Below are 25,457 nucleotides of genomic sequence, written 5' to 3' on the forward strand. Positions count from 1 at the left end.
GGGAAAGGTCTCTGAGGGGCTTCCATGGGGGTTTTCAGTGGTCTGTGGTGGTCCCCAGTGGTTGTTGAAGAGGTGTCTTAGTGTCTTTTCCATGAACTCAGGTTTTTTTCATATATGGCCCCTTCTTGGCTCATTGCTCTGTCTGTAAAGTTTCTCAGCTTTCTTATCTTTGGCTCCCACAGGTATCTGTTAGTTTCTCTACCCTCCCCAGGATGCACCCATCACACTTGGAAAAATTATGTCCTTGGGTGCATTCTTGTTTGAGGCCCCTTACAGCAATTAGCACCAACTGCTTGCAGGCATCAGGTAGCAGGCATCCGTATGACTAAATAAACGTTGAAGACGTATGCATATTGAGGTATGAAAGAGAAAGGTGGCAAAATGACACTTGAAGATGTGTAACTACTGTAAAATTTTCTTTAATAATTTATTTCTCTGCTTAATTTATAAATGCCTACACCTAGTGACTCTAAGGAAGGTTTCTGAAATATCAGGGCAGATCTATTATTTGCCACAGGAGACAGAGATTTCTATTAAAGAAGCCTGGCGGTCCAACAGGCTGTGTCTAAATGCTTTGTCAGTGTGCCTTGCAGCTCTGTACCAGGGTTCATCTTCTGCCATGGTCCACAAAGAAGGTCTTTGCAGAAGACCTTCATCTCTGGCCTGCCTGCCCGATTTTCCTCCCACGGACCCTGTCCTGGAATCTTGGCCTAATTCAGAGCCTGGAAGGGGCAGAGACATGCCCATGTTTGATATCCACAGAATACTGTTGCATCCATTACTTCACAAGTGACTGCGAAGCCCTGTAGTCTTCAGGTCTGTCAGTGCTGAGTAAGCTGCATATTGACTGCCCTGAAAACTCCAGGGACTAGAGGGGAAAGGTCTGTCAAGTTACTGTCTCCATGTTTTGTCTAACACAGAACTGTCCCTATTCATATGTGATACGATGTGAACCGTCCAGTTGCAAATGACTCTATAATTGAGCTCCGGTAACATTTAAATGATTTTTCTGGCTTGACAGAGCCTCTGTACCAGGGTATTATTTTTAATGCTAAGCATGCACTTTCTTCCCTTCATTTCTTCCCAATTTCTGTTGACTAAAGCTTGTAAAACTCTTCAAATAATTCCTTCGTTCCACTCATAGCTCTTGAAAAAGTCCCCTATTCTTCTTACCCCGACATAATTTAGCATTTACACACAGTTATATCTTTTAATACATCTCCATAAATCAATACCACCTGCTCCTTAATAATTTTGATTGCTCTTTTCTAAATCCCCGTCAGTTTGGTTTCTCTTTCTGGTTCTGAGGTTTGCAGACTAAACGATCAGCAGCCTATGTACTGTCTGGTTGGTGCAGGGTACAAACGGTCAAACAGCACCCCAGGTTGTGATATATTGCTTCTATACATGAAGTTGAAAATTTAACTGTGTTCTTTTCTTGCTGTTCGTTGTTTTTTTTCGGGGGGGGGGGGGGGGGGGAGGGGCACTACTAGATTGCATTGCAAATTAATGTTCAAATTACTGCCCATTAATGTCCATGGTCTTCTCCAAGTTTGTTGCTGCATATGGTGTCCCTCCACTCTAAGGCTTGAAGATAATGTACTTGGCTGTGACAGATGCTACATTCCCTTGTTCGGGTGCAGTCTTTTAGGGTTTCTCCCTTTTTATTATTATAAAAATAAAAAAGCCCGTTATGTGCCAAGCCTGTATCAAGCCACATGCAATATCAGAAAAGCAAGTTTTATGCCAAAGAGCAGCATTGTCCAGAGCCAGAGTATCCTCTGTGCTGCAAAAATCAGGCACCCAAACCTTATTAATTAATGAGACATATATGGTAAGGTTTTGCTGCGCCCCCCTGCCAGGATGCTGCTGCACAGGGGTGCATCGCAGCCAGATCTGAACCTCGGAATAAGCCCCGGCCTGCAACCCCTCCCAGCCACGCTATAGAGGGGTGCGGTGCTGGAGTTGGCTGGGGGGGGGTGTGTGTGTCTGTCTGTCTGTCTCTGTGTGTGTGTCTGTGTCTCTGTTTGTGTCTCTCTCTGTGTCTGTGTGTGTGTATGTTTGTGTCTGTGTGTATCTGTGTCTGTGTCTGTGTCTGTGTGTCTGTATGTTTGTGTCTGTGTGTGTGTGTCTCTCTGTGACTCTGTGTGTCTGTGTGTGTGTGTGTGCGCGCGCGCTCTCCGGCACGCCCCCTAGCGTCCAGCTGCCGCGCTCTCCGCCTCCCTTGAGCGGCGGCGTAGTCCCGCCCCCAGCCCCGTTGCGAGTGGCTGGCGGGCGCCCGCGCCCTTTGCTGATTGGTGCCGGCCGCGCCCAGGAGGCTGCGCTGCGCCGCGCCGCGGGCACAAATCCGGTTCTGGGTGCGGAGGGGTTGGCTGTCATGGAGGAGCTGGACGGGTCGTGGGGGGTGGCGGCAGCGGCGGGCGCTCTCCTGTGAGGCTGGCTGCGGCGGTAGGTGTCTGATAGAACCTCGGGAAGGTAACCTGTAGCCCAGTGGCCCTTTCTGGCCGGCTTTGGGCGGGTGAGCAGGCCGGGGCGGGCCGCGAGGGAGCCTGGAGCGGGTTTGGGGCCCTGAGGAGAAGGAGGGTGGAGGAGGGGGCTCGCTTTGAGGAGGGGCGGCGGGCCTCTGGGCGGACTGAGTGTGGTCGTGAGGGAAAGGGCAGTCTCAGGCTCTCCTCACCGCCTGAGACTTGGTCAGAGCGTGGCGGCCGGGGTGTGCGTCGTCTTCCACGCCTGGCTTTTTCCCTGTGGGCTGCGTGTTTTCGGACTCCTCAGGGGAGCAAGGGGTGCTCTTCCCACAAGTTACACCTAGGACAAGTCGGGGGTAGGGTAAGGGGGAAGACGATTTTTATGCGGCTGGTATGGATAACACACTGGTAGGATCAACCAAGGATGAACCCTTGCTCCACAGCAGCTTTTCTCAGGGGGCACTGCGCAGCCTGGGAGAGTCCTGGGGAAGGCAGCGGGACGTCAGTGCACGACAGCAGCGAGTTGTTTGGGTATAGCTGCAGAAAAATACAATTGCAGTTTCTTGTTTGCAAAGTAGGAGCTAAAAACATCCACGATTCGTTCTCTTGCAGGTTTATAACAAGCACGGCCTGTGCTTTGTCAGGACCCTCTTCAGAGTCTCCATGCTTTCCCATGTAGATCAAACTGATCTGAGAAGAAGCTGGGGACATTCTGTTTGGGCTGTGCGTTTCCCGTAAGCTTTTGACTCTGAAACAGGCAGGTGTGTATCCTTCCAGAAGAAGAGAGGTACAGACTAAATGGATCTAAAGACAGCGGTGTTCAATGCAGCTCGTGATGGCAAGCTTCGGCTTCTTTCCAAGTTACTGGCAAGCAAAACAAGGGAAGAGGTAGCCCTACTTATGTCAGAGAAAACCAATGGTGCCACACCACTTCTGATGGCGGCTCGTTATGGTCACCTTGACATGGTGGAATACTTGTTGGACCACTGCTCTGCATCAATAGAAGTTGGTGGTTCTGTGAATTTTGATGGTGAGACTATTGAGGGGGCTCCGCCATTATGGGCAGCATCGGCGGCTGGCCACTTGAAGGTGGTTCAGTGTCTGTTAGATCGTGGTGCATCTGTCAACAATACAACTCTGACAAATTCAACACCTCTTAGAGCTGCCTGTTTTGATGGCCACCTGGAAATAGTAAAATATCTTGTGGAGCACAAAGCAGACCTGGAAGTATCAAACCGTCATGGGCATACATGCTTGATGATCTCGTGTTACAAAGGCCACAAAGAAATTGCTCAGTATTTACTTGAAAAAGGAGCCGATGTTAACAGAAAAAGTGTTAAAGGTAAGTTATTTTTTCACTTCCCTTGTGTTAAATAGGGGGAGAGTTACTCATTTACCCTTCTTTAGGAGACTGACATAAAAAAATATTCTAGTTTTATAAAGTGGATGACTAAGAGATGAAGTGTGTTTAGCTGTGTTTTTACTTTTTTCAACGTACTCCTTTGTTAACACCGGTTATATAATTTCATTCTAAATGGATACATTTTAATCTTAAACCCCTAATTCTTGAAACGACTTAGTCATACAAAATGTCACATGTATGCCTGTGCAAGAAGCTAATAAACTTGCTGAGAACTCCTCTTTGTAGGAGGTTGGTGTAGCAACGTATTCAAATATGAGTGTGTATTCTTGTTTTTCATACTGTTTCTTCAGATTATGTTGTACATAAAACTGGCCTGTGCCAATAAGGCTAGCACAAGGAAAGAAGCCTAAAAGGTAAAATATATTTCCTAAACTGTAAGTGAATAACCACTTCACTTCTCACCCTCCTCTCCCTCAAGATTCTTCAGTTTTGGACCTTTGATTTTGGACCTTTTTGCATTGTTTGTAAACAAAAACATATGTTAGGATTAAATAAATGAAGCTTCAGGTAACTGTGGTCCGACGGAAGTACAGATCACGAAGGACATCTCTTTGCCCCTGTTTACAGTTACGCTAGTGTTACCATTCAAAGTGAAGCTTTTTGTCGTTTCTGCAGTGATCATAATTATGATGTTTAACCACTGGGGTTTTTATTACATCTCAAACTTGTATGTGGGTATGATGTTTGCCTGAAAAGCATACCAGTTATTGCAGGTTATGGTTATTCTTTAGTTCACTGAGCCAGGATTGTGTTTCAGTAGCTTATTTTATGCATATATTTTACTCATCTGCTAATAAACCTTTTTGTAGTGTAATACTTCCACTGCCTGTTTCAGACTAATTATTCTTGTAACAGTATAGTTACTATAACTTACAGTTATTTCTGTTCAAGTATACTTTGTGTCTATATTATTGTATGATACTGGTAAACGTCAAATATGAGGATAGTATTTGGGAAAGTTGTTCAGTTAAATATGCCTTTTTCGGCAAATCCTGCAGATATGTGGGTTTAAGGTAAAGAAAGCTAAACTATGGATTTGTCATAGAGGTGGACAGAGCAAAATCTTCCTTTGTAAGGATTTAAGGTTGCTTATGAAACATTATGGACTTGTGATAGGATAAAAGTGTTATTTTTCTAGACAGGGTTCTTGGAATAACAAGTTAAAATATGTATTGTTTTTTAGTTTTAAACCTATCCCTTTATATGATACATAAGAACAGAGCATGTCTGTCAAATATCTGATGTAACATGGAAAAAGATGTATCTCTGCTGCTCTTTTTCCCCTTCATTTTGTGTATTGGTGGAGAAGGCTTACTTTAGGGGTCTTTATTATTCACTTTGCTAGTGCATTAGTGTTATTTGTCTTTGTTTAAAAGACTGTGTGGCAGCCACTCACTCCTGACGATTTTCTCAGTGCTCTCAGTTTCTCTGTTACCTTAATTCCTTGCTCTCTCTGCTTCCTTTATTTTCTGTGTGACTCGCAACCAGGCACGTGAGCAAAGGTTCATAATGTATAATTGAGCCTTATTTAAATTAAATTTAAAAGAAGTTGGATTATGCTTTGAACTTCCATGTATATGAATGGATGTGTGTATGTAATAGATATATGTTGATTGAAATATGTCTTTGTATGTGGAAATCCTCTCTTGATATGACATGAGCCCCTCTTTGGCGTCTTAAAGCACTCTGATCTCTGAAGCTATTTAATAAGCCGGAGTGAGGTAGAAAGAAAGAAAATACTATGAACCCTGAAAATGAAAGTTAGCTGTGGAAAGTCAGAACAACTGAGCAAAACTTGTAGCTGTTAAGTATTGGAACAGTATGGACATTGCAGTAGCTGAGGCTCAACAGCTAACCTCCTCAGCTTTGTTTTGCAAGAATTCTCAGTACTTACTAATTTCAAAATTAGTATTTCCAACAGGATTCATTCTGTGTTGGCATGTTCCACCTCAAAGTCTCGGTGTATTATTTTCAGTTTCTACTCCTCCCTGCTGTGTACTAAACAATTGACATTGTGCCTACAATTTGTAGTAGGGATACACTGAGAACCTGAGTGCTCTGGTTTTGAGTAGTAAAAGTTGTTGCTATCCTTGTATCTGAATTCTTTTTAGGTAGGCCCCTTCCTGGGCCATGTGTGAAGAAGGCTACTATGCTGTGAAAGATGTAAAAGCTTTAGCTACTGTAAATTTTGCTGGATTTAAAATTACAACTCTCTTTATAAGACCAAAAATATATAACTTCAGTAGACAAGCTGTTGCAGGAGATTGTTGTAGATTCTTCTCCAGATATTATTCTTAAAAGTGAAGGGGGAAGGCTAAATGATTTGATCTATTCCTTGTGTTTTTCCACTTCATTTTCATATTGCAAGGTAGAACTTTATTCACATTTTGAATACCAGGAAAATCTAGAGCTGGGAAAGATATGAAAATGTTTTCAATTATTGACAGTTCCAGGGAATAATCCAGATAGTTTGAGATGAAAAAATAGTTAAGTTCACAGGCATCCAAAAGTCTGGGTGACAACTGAGGCAGGCTTTATAAAAGAGCAGGTGAAAACATAGTGAAATACTGCTTCTAAAATGCAGACAGAATCCCACAATGGTGTTTTGGTCTACAGAAACTAAGAATGCAGAGATCTTGAAAGACAATTGTGCAGCTGCAAAAGTACAGCTAGGAAATGATTTAAGATGTTCATAAAGACTTCAGAGTCTGAGTCAGGTAAGATGCTACACTGAGGTAAAGTGTAGGTCTGGCACTGTCTCACAGGACATGCTGGTGAAGGAGGTAACGATGTTTGGGGTAGTGAGGTGCTGTATTGGATGAGAAGGATGTTCTGTGTGTTGGCTGCAGGCAGTTTTCTGTTCTGCTGCACTGTAAAGCCTGCCAATGATCTGTTGTTAGAGTGGTGCTCCCTTACCATGTTCAGAATAGGCCTCAGGATTCTTGAATAGAGTGCTTCACTGATGTGTTTCTGTGCACAGTCTTTGTTTGGCTGCTATGTGTTGGGAGGGAAATGCTTACTCTTGTAGTTCAAGTGGTAGCAGTCTTTGGGCCTTCGAAATACAGATTTGGGCTCTCCTGGGAGTATACGTGGGGCTGTTTGTGTTGGATCTTAAATTTAAAATAAACTATTTAAGGTAATTGCCCCAATAAAATTATTTTGCATGCAGATAGATTCAAAGGAACCTTATACTTACGTTCTAACTCCAGACAGGACCCTTAGATCTTGCATTTTGAAAATCTGCAATGTATAGGTTGATAATTTGTCTTATGCTTTATCCTCATCCACCAGACTTGTGGCAGTAATGGGGATTCAGGGAATATCCTCATTCAGGGAATAATGACTCTCTTCAAAAATATTGACTTGAAAGGCAGATATTTTTTTTTTGAACGTGTCCTGTTAAGTCTTTCCGTTGCTCAGTTCCTTGTTACATGGTCTCTCGCTCTTCAAGATAACCTCGGGTATTTGTGGTTTTTGCTAGTGGTCTTCACTAACTGTTCCTCTTCTGTGGTTAGCAGACTCATCTGCTAGCCAAAAACCTGATTTTTTTCCTGTGAGTATTTGAAAATTTCATAAGAACTGCTAGACTAGGTGATCCCTTAGGGTCTCTTGAGATCTGCACAGGAATGTTTGGTTGCAAGCCAAAGACTCTTTGTAATTTATGATCCTTCATACTACTGTAGCAGTTGGAGGGATTTGTGTCTTTTGAAAATGCGAGTAACACTACGATTCAAAATCTTGCTCTTGAATTCCACTGGCACAGTATTTGATTAGAATAGCTCTGTAAAATAATACGGAGGACAAGTCTTGTTGACTTTGCTTCCTCATTTTGGGAAGTAAAGAAGCAATACAGACCTAAGTCTCTATGGGTACTGTATCAAGCTTATACATATAGTGGTACTATATCAAGGGCTAGTGCTATTTTAGTATTGTCATTTATGTGGGGTACTGGAAGGTGTAAAAGTAAAGCCTACTGGTAAAGGAAAGAGATCTTTTACAGACTTGGCAGACCCAGAAATAGAGGTATTACAGATTCACACTCTTTTCTCTGTGATCAGTGTGGTTTAGTGTGTTAAAAATAATTAATCTTCTCTTGTAGTAAATGTTAAGGGAAGGCCATAGAGCAGGTCATCTTGGGGGCCATTAAAAGCTATATGATGGATAACCAGGGGATCAGGCCCAGTCAGCATGGGTTTATGAAAGGCAGGTCCTGCCTGACAAACATGATCTCCTTCTATGACAGGGCAACCTGCTTATTGGATGAGGAAAAGGCTGTGTTGAGGTGATGCTATGTGGAAACTGAACTTTGGTAGGAATGTCTGTAAATAATGATGTTGTCTACCTTGACTTTAGGAAGGCCTTTGACACCATTCCCCACAGCATTCTCCTGGCAAAACTGGCTGCTTGTGGCTTGGATGGGCACTTGCTTCGCTGGGTAAAAAACTGTCTGGATGGCCGGGCCCAAAGAGTTGTGGTGAACGGAGTTAAATCCAGTTGGCAGCTGGTCACGAGTGGTGTCCCCCAGGGCTCGGTTTTGGGGCCACTCCTGTTTAACATCTTTATTGATGATCTAGATGAGGGGATCGAGTGCACCCTCAGTGAGTTTGCAGATGACCCCAAGTTGGGTGGGAGTGTTGATCTGCTCGAGGGTAGGGAGGCTCTGCAGAGAGACCTGGACAGGCTGGAGCCATGGGCTGAGGCCAACTGGAGGAGTTTCCATAAGGGCAAATGCTGGGGGCTGCCCTTGGGCCACAACAACCCCCAGCAGCGCTACAGGCTTGGGGAGGAGTGGCTGGAGAGCTGCCAGTCAGAGAGGGACCTGGGGGTGTTGACTGACAGCCGGCTGAACAGGAGCCAGCAGTGTGCCCAGGTGGCCAAGAAGGCCAATGGCATCCTGGCTTGTGTCAGCAATAGCGTGGCCAGCAGGGACAGGGAAGGGATCTGACCCCTGTACTCGGCACTGGTGAGGCCGCCCCTCGATTCCTGTGTTCAGTTTTGGGCCCCTCACTACACAAAGGACATTGAATGACTTGAGCGTGTCCAGAGAAGGGCAACAGAGCTGGTGCAGGGTCTGGAGCACAGGTTGTACGGGGAGCGGCTGAGGGAACTGGGGGTGTTTAGTCTGGAGAAGAGGAGGCTGAGGGGAGACCTCATCACCCTCTACAGCTCCCTGAAAGGAGGGTGCAGAGAGCTGGGGATGAGTCCCTTTAACCAAGTAACAAGCGATAGGACAAGAGGGAATGGCCTCAAGTTGCACCAGGGAAGGTTTAGACTGGATATTAGGTAGCATTTCTTTCCAGAAGGGGTTGTTAGGTGTTGGAATGGGCTGCCCAGGGAGGTGGTGGAGTCCCCATCCCTGGAGGTGTTTGAGTCGGGTTGACATAGCGCTGAGGGATATGGTGTAGTTGGGAACAGTCAGTGTTAGGTTAATGGTTGGACTAGATGATCTTCAAGGTCTTTCCAACCTAGATGATCCTTTGATTAAGGAGTCAGACAGGTTTGTTCTCTTCTGAGGTCGTCTGTCTTGTCTATTTGCCAAGATTCATTTTGCGGGGGACACAACCAGACTAAAAAACCAAAGCTTCCTCTCTTTTTCTTTTTCCCCATGAGAATAAATCCTTGCTATAAGTGTTCTGCATCCTTCTATCTGTTGGGTTTTTCTTCCTTTTTTGTTCAATATTATGTTGCACAGTACACTGCATTTTGTAAATTTTTTGTGTGTGATGCTCTGTGGAAACTGAAGTTCAGTAGGAATGTCTGTAAATAAGGAAGATACAGTTTAAAGGAGTAATTCTTGAATTTCAACTAAAAAGGAGTTTGAAATTAAATTATTAACAGCATTCTTTGTATAGGTAGTCTTGATAATTCAAAATCTCATGAAGTACTTTGTGAAGAAGAGCAATTATTCCATTACAGTGTATGGAAACTAGATTAAAATAATTTGCTGAGATTAGCAGTTCTTTGCAATTTTACTTAGTTTCTTCTTAATGCGAAGACATACTTTTCTTTGTCATGCTTACTAAGTGTAGGGATGTATAACAGTTTTCTTGTGTACTGTCCATGTTTGTATGTATATAGCAATACATTTTTTTAAAAAAATCAGTAAAACTCTTGGAAGACTTAATTACTTCAAGTGCTCTGTTAGGAAAAAAATAACTTACATGAACAACTTCAACTTTATAAAAAATTCATTTCATCTGTAAGGCAGCAAAAATACATGCACATAGTTAACTTTTTACATAGTGGTCAGTCATTTAAATTAGATCTCTTTTCTCTTATGTTTAAAGATCTTGGATATGAAATTATATTAATACTAAATTTTAGTGTAAATTTTACTACCCAGGAATTTGATACAACATTTTGTATTAGGAAGTGGATATATTTAATTGGTTGCAAATCAAGTCAAATCACTTTCCATGTCATTGCTTCATTTTATTTCATTCCCATATCACAAGTTATCAGTCTATTTTGGGAATTACTTGCTTCTGACATAGAAAACATGTCCTCATTATGAATTTGAATGCCCAGTCCCCCACTCCAATAAGTTTTTGGTAAGAATGGATATTTAGAAAATTAGTTCTGTGGTATATGAAGCGTTTGTGTAATGTGCAGACCACTTTTAAAGGACTGAAACAAAAGGAATGAAACATTGAGCTATAGTGTCAAGTGACTATACCTTTTTCCTTGATTTGTTTTTGCAAGATTTGGAAGGACTGGAGGTAGGTTGATTCCATTTCTTTGTTGCTGTTCTTAGAGGAAGTTATTATGTAATGTGAATAGTAGACTTTTATATGGATGGAAATGGTTTGTAAGCAGTATTAGCAACACAGTATAGTGGCACTCACTTTCTAGTACAGAAGTGTAGTGTCTACGAAAATATCTCCAGTCCAAATTGGTTTCTGTGCAAGAATGATGAGCCTTTCATGTTGTTGTTGTATTAGCTATCTTCTATATGTGATTAAGTTCCTGTAGATCATTTTGGAATTAAAAATGGATTCAGAAAATTTAATGAAATTGTTTTGAAATAATCATTCACATCTTTAAAAAAATAATTTGACCACCGTCTTCGTATGTGTCCCTTGGAAAACTGCTTATCAAAGAGAATGAATTCCAAATTACTTTGACTTATTTTCAGCCTTTTTCCTTTTTAATAGTGGTAGATAGAATGTTGATTTTTAGTTTGTTATTGAATAAATGATGTTACAAAAATTAACTACTGAATTAAGCCACTGTTTATTCCTGTCACTATAGACAATATAGTGTTTTCTAAATGGATGAGTTAGTTCATAGAATCATGGTTGATTTACCATACTTATTGGAACTATTTAGTTCCTGGCCAATATGTGGAACAAATTCTTTGAATTAGATATTAAGGCTGCTGCCATGTTTTCTTTCAAGTTCTTCCTCAACTTTAAGGCTTGATACTTGCAAGGTGTAGACAACTGATAATTTTAAGGTTGGGGTCTATGTTTTTTTTTCAAATTGGCAGCTCTCAACTATATGTTTACCTGTGCCCACTTCTAGTCTGTGGAAGCTTGCTGTTTTTTACAGGGTATCCTTTCCACTACTGTAGCAGTCCCATTCAGTTTAACTTATGTGAAGGGCAGCCACTAAAATGTAATGGTGTTGGCCGCTCTTTGCACATGGCGTAAACTAATGATGGTTGTTTTAATTCTATGTGCTACTACAATGTAAGTAGCATAAAAATTACACTACTTCTGATATGTCCTCAGTAACAGCCATTTAAGCTTGTCAGTAATTGTAAAACAAATTAAAACCCCATTTTTTAAAATTAAGGGCATCCAGTTTGACAAAGCAGTGAAATTCCTTGGGGTTTTAAGCATATTTTCAAGTGTTCTGTATAACTACATTGTAGATTAATGACATACTGTTGTATTGGACCTGAATTTGCCCAGACAATGGCCAAGCCTAATTTGTGTGGACTTTTGCAGTATTAATGTGTCACAGCATAAATGCCTGGCAATTGATAAAAGAGTGTCAAGAGCAACATCATACAGCAATAGATCTACAGTGTGTAATGTGCATAACTGCCATTGATCCTATTGCCTAAGCCAGCAAAATGCTGAAGCAATAGTAATAGCCTTGCTACTAATACCTTTTGGCTTATTTATCATTAATATGCTTTTGTTACAACTTCTAAAATATCTTAAAAATAGATGTCAAATCTAGTATTTCAGAGCTCTCGAGTACACTCTGAAGTAATTGGTCACTCAGCCTACACCCAGTTGCATCTGGTTTTGTCCTCATCACTGAGTGCAGAAGGTCTGAGGAACCAGCCAGTCTCTAACCAACCAGTTATAGTTGCTTTTTAACTAGACTTTCTCCAGCATAGCCAGAAGACTTAAAATGTATGTGTGTTGGTGAGTTTGTATTTGTCTGCATTTGACACCTTCCCATCTTAGGAATTTAAGGGTCTTGTGCTCCTCAATACTGAGGTATCAACATTTTTCTGATCTGTGATATGTGATAAGGGCAAAGGGAATTAGAGTTGATAAACTATGCATGCCAAATTCACCAAACTTTTAATTAATCTAAATTTCATTAAATCTCTGTTTCTGCAATTGGAAATTTTCTTGGTCTTGGTAGAGACTGTAGTTTGCCCAGACCTATAGCTAACTTAACACTCTCTGTTAGTGACAAAAATTGCCTAAGGCATTAAAGATCAAAAATCACTTGCCATTGCATGAACTGGATTTAGCTGTGTGAATCTTGATCTAACATATAGTTTCAGGTGCCACTTTGTGTTGGGATGTCTTCCTCATCTTAATTGTTAGTAAATGATAGTAAAATACACTGGCCTGATTTCAGGAAAGGAATATTTTGCAAGTTCAGTTCACTGTCTGTTAAGAAACAATCTGATATTTTCTGTAGGGTTTTTTAAACGTTTGGAACTTGTACTTAAAATACTGGTTGGGGGAACAAAATATGTTCATCTCTGCTATAACTGCAAAAACCTGTTAAACTTGAGTGATAATCTTTTGAAAATAACTTTTTACATGTCTTTTTTATGAGTTTGATTAGTGTATCACTTAAATTTTGGTATCTACTGAGCATGGATTGAGACTTGGTTTGCCCCAGATAATTGCCGTTCCTCCTTAGCACTGTTCATCTGGTTGCTGGAATTTAGAGCAACAAAGAGGCCGTGAAATGTGGTGTCAGTTCTTCACATGGTCCAAAAACAAGTTCAAGGAAGAAGTACCAGACCAATTTACATGTAAAGTTTTGAGAAGTGAAAGATTAGAAGAGAAAGAGTGAGGAAGGGATGATTGGGATACTAGTGGGGAAACCAAGGCAAAAATGCCCAGTGCCCATTAGAAAAATTTCACATAAACAGACCTTGAGTCTCTACAGACTACTTCTTTTGCATACCAACACTTCCAAAAGCATTGGATGAACAACTTGTCTCGGGGGCTTGTGAACAGAAGGTAAAATCAAGCTACTGCTTTATAAACTACTAATTTAAAACAGAATAGTTTCTGTTAGAAGCAGAACAATGTTAACCTAAGGTATCTGGTTCTGGAGGCAACAAGTGGGAGGCAGCAAGTGGGTATTGAATTTAGAGGACAATCATTATGGTTTGACCAGGTGTTTCTGAATTTTGCTTTTGTGTTTTTTCAACTTTGTACCTTACAGTGTCTTGTTAGAAAGGAGTGTGCTGTGAAGTCATGTATATGAAAGCTAGATGTCAAAATTGTGAAGACCTACATTAGATTCCTATAATTGAAATGAAAATGAAACAGATTTTCTGTTTCTGAAGTGTATGAACTTGTGGCTCTAAGATGTGTTACCGGCAGGGCTTTGGATTTTTTAATCATGGGTTGGTATACAGGACACCAGACCTTTAGGCATTGGATGGGAAGCACCTGTCCCAGAGGGGGAAAAAGGATCCTGGGGCAGGAGTTAGCTGGGCTCATTGACAGAGCTTTAAACTAAAGATTTGAAGGGTGAAGGGGGCAAAACATCGGCCCATCTGAAGTGCATGTATACCGATGCACACAGCATGGTATACACAGCACACAAGCAGGGGGAGCTTGAAACTATGATGAAACAGGGAAATTATGATGTAGTGGCGATTACAGAAACATGGTGGGATGTCTCCCATGACTGGAGTGTGCCAGTTGATGGCTACAAGCTCTTTAGGAGGATAGATAAGGAAGGAGAGGTGGTGGGGTGGTGATGTACGTTAGGGGCTGTTATGATTGCTTTGAGCACAAGTGTAGTGAAGACAGGGTTGAGTATCTTTGCGTTAGAATCAGGGGGAAGGCCAACAGGGCAGATGTTGTAGTGGGAGTCTACTTATAGGCCACCCAACCAGGACAGAGAGGTAGATTAATATTCTATAGGCATTTAGGAAAAGTCTCACAATCGCTTGCCCTTGTTCTTGTGGGAAACTTTTAACTTCCCAGACATCTACTGGAAATACAACAGAGCAGAGAGGGACCAGTCCCAGAAATTCCTGGAATGTGTGGGAGAACTCCTGATGCAGCTGGAGAGTGAACTGACCAGAGAAGGTGCCCTGCTGGATCTTCTCTTTGTGAACAGAGAAGGACTGGTGGAGGATGTGGCGTTAGAGGCTGACTAGGGCACAGCGATCATGAAATAACAGAGTTTTTGATTATTAGAGGGGGCAGCAGAACTGACATCCTGGACTTCCAAAGGGCTGACTTTGTCTTGTTTGGGCACCTGCTTGACAAGATCTCCTGGAAGACGGTCCTGAAGGGTATAGGGGTCCAGGAAGGCTGGGCACCCTTTAAGAAGGAAGTGTTAATGGCTCAGGAGCAGGCGGTCCCCAGGTGCTGTAAGAAGCCGATACCAGAGAAGACCACCCGGGCTGAACAGGGAGATTTGGCTGCAACTCAGGGAGAAAAGGAGAGTTTACAGCCTTTGGAAGAAGGGACTAGACACTCACAGTGATTACAAAGAGGCTGTGAGGCTATGCAGGGTAGAAATCAGGGGGTCTAAAGCCCAGCTGGAAATAAATTTGGCCTCAGCAATCAAGGACAACAAGAAATGTTTCTGTAAGTATGTTAGTAGCAAAAGAAAGTCCAGGGAGAGTCTCCATCTCCTGCTAGACACAGGAGGAAACATGGTAACAAGTGATGAGAAGAAGGCTGAGGTGCTTAATGCCTTCTTTGCCTCAGTCTTTAATAACAAGACTAGTTGTACTGAGGGAATCCAGCCTTCTCAGCCAGAAGACAGATTGGGTGAATGACCCCCTCACAATCCAGGAGGAGACAGTCAGTGACCTGCTGCATTACACAGACACACATGAGTCTATGGGACCAGATGGGATACACCCGAGGGTGCTGAAGGAGCTGGCTGGGGTGCTCGCCAAGCTGCTTTCCATGATTTACCAGCAGTCCTGTCTGACCAGGGAGGTCCCGACTGATTGGAAACTGGCCAATGTGACTTCCATCTATCAGAAGGGTCGGAAGGATGATCTGGGAAATTACAGGCCTGTCAGCTTGATTTCAGTGCCCGGGAAGCTGATGGAGCAGCTCATCCTGAGTACCATCACACAACACATGGGGGACAACCAGATGCTCAGGCCCAGTCAGCATGGGTTTATGAAAGGCAGGTCCTGCTTGACAAACCTGATCTCCTTCTATGACAGGGTGACCTGCTTGTTGGATGAGGGAAAGGCTGTGGATGTGTGGTGGTTTAAGCTCTGCCAGGACTGGAGACCATGATGCTGTTGCTGTTGCCCCTCCCCCCCCCCCCAGCCGGTCGGGCTGGAAGTGAGGCACAAATCCCAGGTTAAAATAAGAAGGAATTTAATACAACTATGTGATAAACCATCTGAACAACAACAGTGGCAATTATAACAACGATAAACAACAATAATAGTGAACAAGACAAAAGATATACAGAGAAATACGGCAAATGGTCACAGAACAGCTCCCTGCCACCAAGACTGCCAAGGAAAAAGAAGAAAAAAGTTCCCGCGCCAGACCTGACATCAACATGGTATGAATAACGCAGCTGGAGATCCTTTCCCCCTCTCTCTCTGCTGGGGAAACTTAACCCTATCCTAGCTGAACCAGGACAGGATGTTGTCTTCCTTGACTTTAGCAAGACCTTTGACACTCCTTCCCACAGCATTTTCCTGGTGAAACTGGCTACTTGAAGCTTGGACAAACAAACTCTTTGCTGGGTAAAAAAGTGGCTGGATAGCCAGGCCCAAAGAGTTGTGGTGAACGGAATTAAATCCAGTTGGTGGCTGGTCACAAGTGGCGTCCCCCAGGGCTTGGTTTTGGGGCCACTCCTGTTTAACATCTTTATTGATGATCTGGACGAGGGGATCAAGTGCACCCTCAGTCAGTTTGCAGATGACCCCAAGTTGGGTGGGAATGTTGATGTGCTCGAGGGTAGGGAGGCTCTGCAGAGAGACCTGGACAGGCTGGAGCCATGGGCTGAGGCCAACTGGAGGAGTTTCCATAAGGGCAAATGCCGGGGGCTGCCCTTGGGCCACAACAACCCCCAGCAGCGCTACAGGCTTGGGGAGGAGTGGCTGGAGAGCTGCCAGTCAGAGAGGGACCTGGGGGTGTTGATTGACAGCCGGCTGAACAGGAGCCAGCAGTGTGCCCAGGTGGCCAAGAAGGCCAATGGCATCCTGGCTTGTGTCAGCAATAGCGTGGCCAGCAGGGACAGGGAAGGGATCTGACCCCTGTACTCGGCACTGCTGAGGCCGCACCTCGATTCCTGTGTTCAGTTTTGGGCCCCTCACTCCAAAAAGGACATTGAATGACTCGAGCGTGTCCAGAGAAGGGCAACGGCGCTGGTGCAGGGTCTGGAGCACAGGTCGTAGGAGGAGCGGCTGAGGGAACTGGGGGTGTTTAGTCTGGAGAAGAGGAGGCTGAGGGGAGACTTCATCGCCCTCTACAGCTCCCTGAAAGGAGGGTGCAGAGAGCTGGGGATGAGTCTCTTGAACCAAGTAACAAGCGATAGGACAAGAGGTAATGGCCTTGAGTTGCACCAGGAAAGGTTTAGACTGGATATTAGGCAGCATTTCTTTCCAGAAGGGGTTGTTAGGCATTGGAATGGGCTGCCCAGGGAGGTGGTGGAGTCCCCATCCTTGGAGGTGTTTAAGAGTCAGGACCACGTAGCACTTTCAGAAATGGTGTAGTTGGGAACCGTTAATGTTGAGTTGATGGTTGGGCTGGATGATCTTCACAGTCTTTTCCAACTTAGACAGTTCTGTGATTCTGACCTTCTGTGTATTTAAAAAGTATGAATCTTTTTGTTATCTGAAGTTAGTAATGTATAGTATATGTTTTGCTTCCGAATTTCCCATATTTAAGGTAGTGCAAACAACACATTTTTGGCAGAATGTATTAGCAGAAATTCTTTACCTCTAGTTTTAATTTATTTTTTTACAGTGTTCAGGTTTTAAGACAGATCAGACATGCTTGAGTTCTGATGGCATGATTTGAGTTTCATTAGCTAAATACTTTAGTACAAAACTGAACTGCGCATCATGAAGATCAGAGCCTGGAAAAAAAAACCCTGAAGTGTATGAAAATAAGTGGAAGCTGTTTAGATTAGTAGGCTATACAAATGCACACTTATCTCAAACATGAGCTGAAGATTTCAAGGCTACTGCTTGATTTACTAACCCACCATATTTCTGTTACAAACTAGAAATATAACCACAACGTGTGCACTCTAATGCCAACAGAACAGTGATTTTAAAAAGCCTACCAGAAATGCAAATAAGGAATTTTCAGGAGACTTCTGTCTCAACTTTTAAAGACATATCTGATGACTATGAATGGACAGAGAACACTTAGAAAAGAAGGTTTCATTTGTGAATGTGGAAACTCACTGATGATCTGATGGGCGGTTTACTGGAATTTTCGGGGCTAATGATGTGAGAAATCTTAAGGGGGGTGTGGATTTTTACAGGAGCTTTCTGTTTATAATTTGCATATCAATTTAGTGGGAGGCTGAAGAGTTACTCTACCTGAATCTGTAGTATGTATAGTATATTATAAAGAACAAGATAGTTTTAAATTATGTAATCTTAAAAGCAGTCAACCACATAAGAGACTTTGTTATGTTGGGAGGGGACCTGGAGAGTTTGTCTCCATCTCATTCTTTTTCCTTCAGTGAAGTGCTCATATTTGATGTTAAGCAAAATTTTCACCTAGTTGAACTGTAATAGTTAAATATTTAATTGTGGTGTCCAATGCTTGCTTTCTTATTTTCTGTGAATAGTGTTTCAAACAGGTGGCACTAGTGCTTACTAGAAATTTGTCCACATGGTGTTAGAATTGGGAGTGCCTTTATTTACAAGACTGCCATGTCATGTTAATGAGAAATAATCTACATGTAAATAAGATAGTTATAAGATAGATGGCTTCATGTTGTATGTTGAAGGCATTGTTTTATTTTTGGCTTTGGGAATCCTAACCAGAGAATCAGAGGGATTAATGTAGAACTTCAGGATAAAGACTGAAGAAAGCATTAACAGCTTGTCTGGTTATACACATGTGCTTGACAAAGCATTCAGCTCCCTCAGAATATACTGGCACTCTGATAGGCTCCAGCTGAGATGAGGGGCCTGTTTTGATAGATTGTATTTTCTGTTGTATAAAATTATTGCTTCAAAACATGTGAATAAAAAGGGTAGGCAGACAGAGAGGAAAAGCTCTAGTGTCGAGACAAAGCCAATGTTTAGTCATTTTAGTCAGTATAGACTGACAGATCTGTAGTTTCCTGGGTCAGTCCTCATGTCCTTTTTATAAGTTGGAGCAACATTGGCTAGCTTCCAGTCAGCAGGGACCCCCAGAGACCCCCAAGACCTTTGGTAGATGAGCAAGAGGAGTCCTGCCATAACAATGAAAAAAACCCACTGTTTAATTTCTTCAGGCAATAATATCAAGCATTTTGATTTGTATAACTGCCTGGCAGCCTTGGTATTTAATCAGATCTTGAATATTTTGACTTGTCATCATTTCATATAGTCCATAGATGCCAAAACAGCTATTTTTTTAAAAGTATTCATGTTTGGGGTTTTAAAACTATTTTTAACTATTTTATTTAACTTTTATTGTAAAGGATTTTGGACTATAATTTGATTATGGTTTGTGTAACTGTTTCTTCTCTTGCAGGAAACACAGCGTTACATGACTGTGCAGAATCTGGAAGTTTGGAGATCATGAAGATGCTTCTCAAGTATTGTGCTAAAATGGAAAAGGATGGTTACGGAATGACTCCCCTTCTGTCAGCTAGTGTGACAGGCCACACAAATATCGTGGACTTTCTCACTCAGCATGTACAGACCAGTAAAGCTGAGCGTGTAAATGCTCTGGAACTTCTAGGAGCAACGTTTGTGGACAAAAAGAGAGATCTGCTTGGTGCTTTGAAATACTGGATGAGAGCTATGGAAATGAGGTATAGTGATAGGACTAATATTCTGAGCAAACCTGTGCCACAAGCACTAATTATGGCATATGGTTATGCTAAAGAGGTAAACAGCTCAGAAGAGCTAGAAAATCTTATTGCAGACCCTGATGAAATGAGAATGCAAGCACTGTTAATCAGAGAACGCATTCTTGGCCCTTCTCATCCAGATACATCCTACTATATTAGATATAGAGGTGCTGTCTACGCAGACTCTGGAAACTTCAAGCGTTGCATCAACTTATGGAAATATGCTTTGGACATGCAGCAGAGCAATCTTGATCCGCTGAGCCCTATGACAGCCAGCAGTTTACTATCATTTGCTGAACTTTTTTCCTTCATGCTGCAGGATAGGGCAAAAGGACTGCTAGGCACCACTGTCACATTTGATGATCTCATGGGCATACTGTGCAAAAGTGTTCTTGAAATAGAACGAGCCATGAAACAAACCCAGTGTCCTCCTGATCCAATACAGCTGAACAAAGCCCTTTCCATCATTTTGCATTTAATTTGCTTGCTGGAGAAAGTACCTTGCAGCTCAGAACAGGAGCATTTTAAGAAACAGACTATTTACAAGTTTCTTAAGCTTCAGCCTAGAGGGAAGAATAACTTCAGTCCACTTCACCTTGCTGTTGACAATAGTACTACATGTGTGGGTCGCTACCCAGTATGTAAATTCCCATCTCTACAAGTTACTGCTATCCTGGTGGAATGCGGTGCTGATGTAAATGTCAGAGACTCTGATAACAACAGTCCATTACACATTGCTGCACTGAACAACCATCCAGACATAATGAATCTTCTTATCAAGTCAGGTTCACACTTTGATGCCACAAACTCACATAAACAAACTGCTAGTGATATGCTGGATGAGAAGGAAATAGCAAAAAATTTAATCCAGCCCATAAATCATACTACGTTGCAGTGTCTTGCTGCTCGTGTAATAGTGAATCATAACATATGCTATGCAGGGCACATCCCTGAAAAATTAGGGAACTTTGTTTTGCTCCATAGATGATAGTGTGGAGTCCCAGAGTACTGGTTTTGAAGCACGATTCAGCGACAGTATTTTTCTTGAGCACTGTTGTGATACACCAGCGTTCCCTTAGCTTGCTCCATCTTGCTCTCATTGGCTAAAGCGTTGCTAGCATCAGATCTGCAGAGTTGGTTACCCAGTATTTAATATGAATATGCCATATAATATATTTTGTGGATTATTTAGAAATGTAATGCCATATGTAGACTCCTAAAATTGTTTGCCAAAGGCTTGTCTCTTCTGGTTTTATTTGCCTGTTGGGTGTTTGGGACTGAGTTGAGTATTTTCCACTGATGTCTTTTTACTATAACTCTTATGTGGATTTTATACAGTTGGAATGTCATCTTTTTTGGTTTAGCTTGAGCATTTCTACTCTTAACTCTGTTCTTTTTCTATGGACTCATTGCTAAATGGTACAAGTTGTATGGACTTGTTAACATTTGCAACTACCATAAGTGCTTTATCTTCTCTATGCACTGGCTTAAACATGACTGTTGTGTGTGAGCATTTTTCTATGCAGCACTTTGTCGATTTCAACTTAAATGCCAATTTTGTTTTGCAGTTTGTTTGGAGCTCTTTTGAGAATGCCGTCTTCGTAGCATGGTAAATTTTGGAGTTACTTATCAGCTCTCCAAACTTGGGTTTGATGTTTTTGATGGCTGTAACTGAGATTGCTTCCCTTTCGATCCTCTGGAAGTTTGTCTTAATTTGGGAGAAGAAAATCTCACTTTTTCTCATTGTAGTCCACTTGAACTTTAAATCAAAATCGTTTTATTGCATTGTGCAGTTAGGGGAAGAGTTCTCATTATGTACAACTGACACCTTCCGCTTTGCACTAATGTCTTGCTTGTGCTGGTTATGTGACTAGATGTGAAGTTTGCTCAAAGTTTAACCTCAAATTTAATGATACACTTTAATGGGAAATAGATCAAATGTATTCTGTAGTTTAAAATTTACAAATCAACTTTAGCTACAAAAGAAACTAAAGCATGTTGGTGGCATGATGCTTATCAGTCCAGATCTAGACATCATCTAATATAGTAAGTAGCTGTATGCCAGGGTATTGGAAGTTCTATAGCAGTGTCCTTTCCTCTTCATTTTAAGTATCTTTATAAATACTTGCATGGGTTTTTCATCTCTACTATGTCAGATGTACTTAACAGAAAGCAAAAGTTCTGTTGTGTATATATAATTCCTAATTAAAGTACCTATTTTTATAATATTTGCACAACAGCTTAGCTTTTACAACAGAAAGGGCTCTTTTGACTTGATAAGAAATCTATAAATGAAGATCATAAATAAGAGTGCGATTCAGGTAATTAATAAAATTCAGCACTTTACTGTTCATTAATAGTAGAATTTATTATGGCACATCAGCCCTGAAAATGTCTTAAAGTAAAATTCATTTCTGTTGGATAGAATACAGTTTACTTGCAAGTTTAGTGGTCTAGCGTATTGGATATTTTTTACTTGATGTTTCATTTCAGTGGTGAGCAGTAAGTGTACCTATGGAGTTCTTTCTCCAGAAATTCAACAAGCTGATTTAGGCCTTTTGTCAGTGATAGAGATATTTAGAAGCCAAAATAATTAGATAAAGTTGTTTTAGGAGGATCTTTTCTAATATTTTCTAAGCTGATGTTGGAACGTTTTTGTCATTTGTGAATTCAGTTGAGGAAGAATGTGTCTTGGGAGCATATAAGAATATTTCTTCCTTGCTTTTGGGCTGTTTTGGTGTTCCTGTTAGTGTACAGCATGGTGCCTACTACCTTAGCCATTCTTAGGAAAAATATGGGGATGTTTTCAAACATAGGTGTGTTGAAAGCAGTGCTGTTTATGTATTGCCATTTTCAGGCTCTGTATTCTGAAGCAACTTTCACCTGTTTGTCCCGTGACATGTCTACATTGTAGGAAATTGTGAGAATGAGGAAACCCTGTTACCTTCTCTTGCAGACACACAGAAGTAAAATTCTATTCAATTGGCTGAATTTTTCTGATTTGTAATGATTAAAATACATCTCACCCAAGTTGTCATTTGTGAGAACATGCAGTTTGATTTTTGAAAACTTTATTTTTATGCCTTTCTACTACTCTCTAGGTAGGTATAATCAGCAAATCACACCACGCTAGAAATGATCCACATTATACTTCAAGTGATAAAAATAATTCTTTCTCTACAGGTCATAGAGAAAGAGATTTTTCAAGCTTTATACTGTGAAATCTGTATTGCTCTTTACTGTTTGTAGTTTACATTTCTGTCTTTTTTAACTGTTAAATATCCTGTTTAAAATCAGTTGGACATTGTTAGTCCAGAAATACAATCTAAAAATTGTTAGTTGTTAGCAAATTTTCAAATGGATAACATTCCCAAAAGAGAAAACATATCACTCTTAAGTATATGTAAATTAGTGAAAATTGCTGCAAGGAGGGCTTACTCTGTTAGGCACTCTTTAAAAACAAACCAGTCTAATAGGATGTGCTATTGTATGTAGTTCTGTCCAGTGTGCATAATTCCCAAAGACTATTACCTCCATGCAGAAGTTAATATTTCATGGGGATGAGTCTATCTGCTGAACTCTTACATTAGCAGGTACTTGGACTTGGGTATCCAGGTGGATGAGTTCATGCATTTAACACCACTTTCCATTTAGCTCTGTATGTTTACATTACCCTGTTTTATTTCAAATTTAAGAAAAATTAATTGGTACAGAGCCAGTGCTTGGTAATGTGTTAGGGATTAGTTCAAGATTCGATGATTAGGAGAGAGGGTTGGGACAGCAGGGCCTGTCTGAGATGCATATGCCACTAAGGCCAGTGCTAATGGGTGGTAGTATTTTGTCCCCTTGGCCCCTGATTAGTGTGGCGTTTTGTCTCCACACCAGTTTTGCCTCCACTTCATTATAGATAACTTTCTGGACCAGATTTTTTTCCTAATTCTTTTGTTAATATTCAGAGATGGGGATAAGTTTATTTTTGTGAAACATGTTGATGCTAAATGCAGTAGTATTTCTTTGTGTTCTGAATGCTCTGTAGTTTCTTGTCCTTACAACAGTCTGAGTCCAGCTAGCAATATTTTGTCATATTTTTAACTCATTCTTTTCCTGTTCTTCTCTTTTCTTCCTATTTGGGCTTTTTTTCTGATGAAAATAGCTTCTGAGCAAATAAAGCAGAAGAATACTTAGAACACTGCAGAAAAAATTGTATGCCTTGCAGGGGTGAAACAGGTTTTATAATTACTTAAACAATTTACAGGTATGGCTCCCTAGGGAGAGACACTGATACCTCCTTGCTTGAGACCTCTGCAGTTGTGTTTTTTGGGGCAGGGGTTAAATGCTTAAAGCAGTTTTTCTTAGGTTAGAAGATCTTGGGTTTCATCTGAAATACTTCAACCAGGAAGAGGAGGAGCATTCTCATAAAAAAATCAAATGCTTTTCTTAACAAATTCTAAAATTGTATTCATATTTTTGTATCACTTATGTTGGTAAGCAAGATTCCAGCTGTCTGTAGTGTCTCTGTTCTGCTTGTTAAGTGCAGTGTAAAGATACTTTCTGAAATGCAAGGCAACAGTGTGATTAGTTTTCCATATATACTTACAACAGCCCCTGGATAGGAAGTAATTTTGTGTATTTCTTAAGTCACCAAAGAGTTCTCTTTAAACAACTGTTTCAAAACTGGTTAAAATGAACCTCTTCCTGTTGTTACAAAACACTAGTTTAAAAAGAGTATAGAGTGCTATAGCAAAATCCTTACAGGAGAATTTATAAAAAGATAAAAACCTTATGAGGAAATGTGCCTCTTAAGTTTTATATCAACTGCAAGGTGACAGTGGCAGGATATGACTGCTCTTGAAGTAACTTTCTCATGCTTTCAAATATAGAGTGGAATGCTTGTTATAATCTTAAGATGTTGACAAATGTGAGTAAGTAGACTAAACACTAATTCCTGTCTTCTGTGACTACAGTGAAGCCAACTGGTGTTTAATGCTTCAAGGTAATTTTGGGGGGAATTGATTAGACCACTCATATCTCTTGGCTTTCAGTCTGGAAGTAACTGTTGAGCCCTCAGTGAGGGCAGAATGAAAAGCTCTTGTTAGTTTGGTTTAACTAATGTATTTGTGTTCCATTCTATCACAAAGACTTCCTATGCAGGGCTAGCACCATGTATGGAAATACTGCAGTTTCTTTTTTACATGAAGTAATTTAACAGTAATGAAAAAGGAATAACAAACATTTCTCTGTTCTTACTGTTTAGGTTCCAAATGGAGATTACATTAAAAATATGTTTTGGAGAACACCTGTCTGAGTCTATATATCTGTTTACTTTAGGGTTACTGCAAGACTGGTTGGTAAATTGCTTTTTCTGTTGAGCATAAATATATGCGAGTGCTGCAGCTTTACACTTTGATCTTCATGTCATTAAGAATTGTACCTTAAAAAAAGTTATTTTTCGTTCTCTTTTCTTTCTGTGGAATAGTGGTCCAGGCAAGCCTTCAAATTCTTAGTGGATAATAGTAAAGAAAAGGCTTAAATTGCATAATACAGGAGACATTATTTTCCCAGTTTCTAGAAAATGCACTTAATCATGCTATGAACTCTGTGAAAACAGTAATTTTAGTTTATAGCATACAAGTTGTTAGCAAGACCTGGTAAGAAGTAAGCAACAGACACTTTTCAGGAAAGTTGCACAAATTAATTTTCTCCTTAAAACTTTTGAAGTCTCTTCCCTATTGCATGAACTATTTCAAAAAAATAAAGGAATAGAATACTCCAAGGGTGAGAGAAGTAGTATGAGAAGATCCTTATTAAAGGCAGCTAGAGAACAGAAGACTTTGAAGAGCATTGCCATTGTAATTTCAAAAGATCTTTATGGTTAGGCACAGTAGTCACAGTCCTATACTTAAAGGCAGTGTATGCTTCAGAGAGCTGAAATTTTAGATTTAGGCCTAATCAGTAACAAACAGCATCAAAAAAGCTGAGGTTCTGGATGAGGAAAACTGATGCAGAGCTTTCACAGTAAAATAATTGTCACACAGATGGCTTTAATCAATTGAATATAGATTCTCTTAATTAGGAAAGGGAAGAACCGGAAAGGATCATTTACATCATTATTC

General features: G+C 40.9%; 1 protein-coding gene across 1 annotated transcript; it reads left to right on the forward strand.

The window, feature by feature from the left end:
- Nucleotides 1-2,347: 2,347 nt before the first annotated feature.
- Nucleotides 2,348-24,640, forward strand: FEM1C (fem-1 homolog C). The gene is made up of 3 exons (XM_074932300.1): nt 2,348-2,448; nt 3,078-3,807; nt 19,023-24,640. Exons 2-3 carry the CDS (start codon nt 3,264-3,266, stop codon nt 20,330-20,332), a joined length of 1,854 nt encoding a protein of 617 aa, XP_074788401.1. The 5' UTR covers nt 2,348-2,448; nt 3,078-3,263; the 3' UTR covers nt 20,333-24,640.
- The last annotated feature ends 817 nt before the right edge of the window (nt 24,641-25,457 follow it).

This window comes from Athene noctua, chromosome Z, assembly GCF_965140245.1.
Source record: "Athene noctua chromosome Z, bAthNoc1.hap1.1, whole genome shotgun sequence".
Taxonomy (NCBI): Eukaryota; Metazoa; Chordata; class Aves; order Strigiformes; family Strigidae; genus Athene; species Athene noctua.

Bases quoted from the DNA above. Each gene is read 5' to 3' on its own strand.
- FEM1C (XM_074932300.1), top strand. From the start codon at position 3,264: ATGGATCTAAAGACAGCGGTGTTCAATGCAGCTCGTGATGGCAAGCTT. The intron at 3,808-19,022 runs GTAAGTTATTTT...CTTCTCTTGCAG, and splicing joins TAACAGAAAAAGTGTTAAAG to GAAACACAGCGTTACATGAC.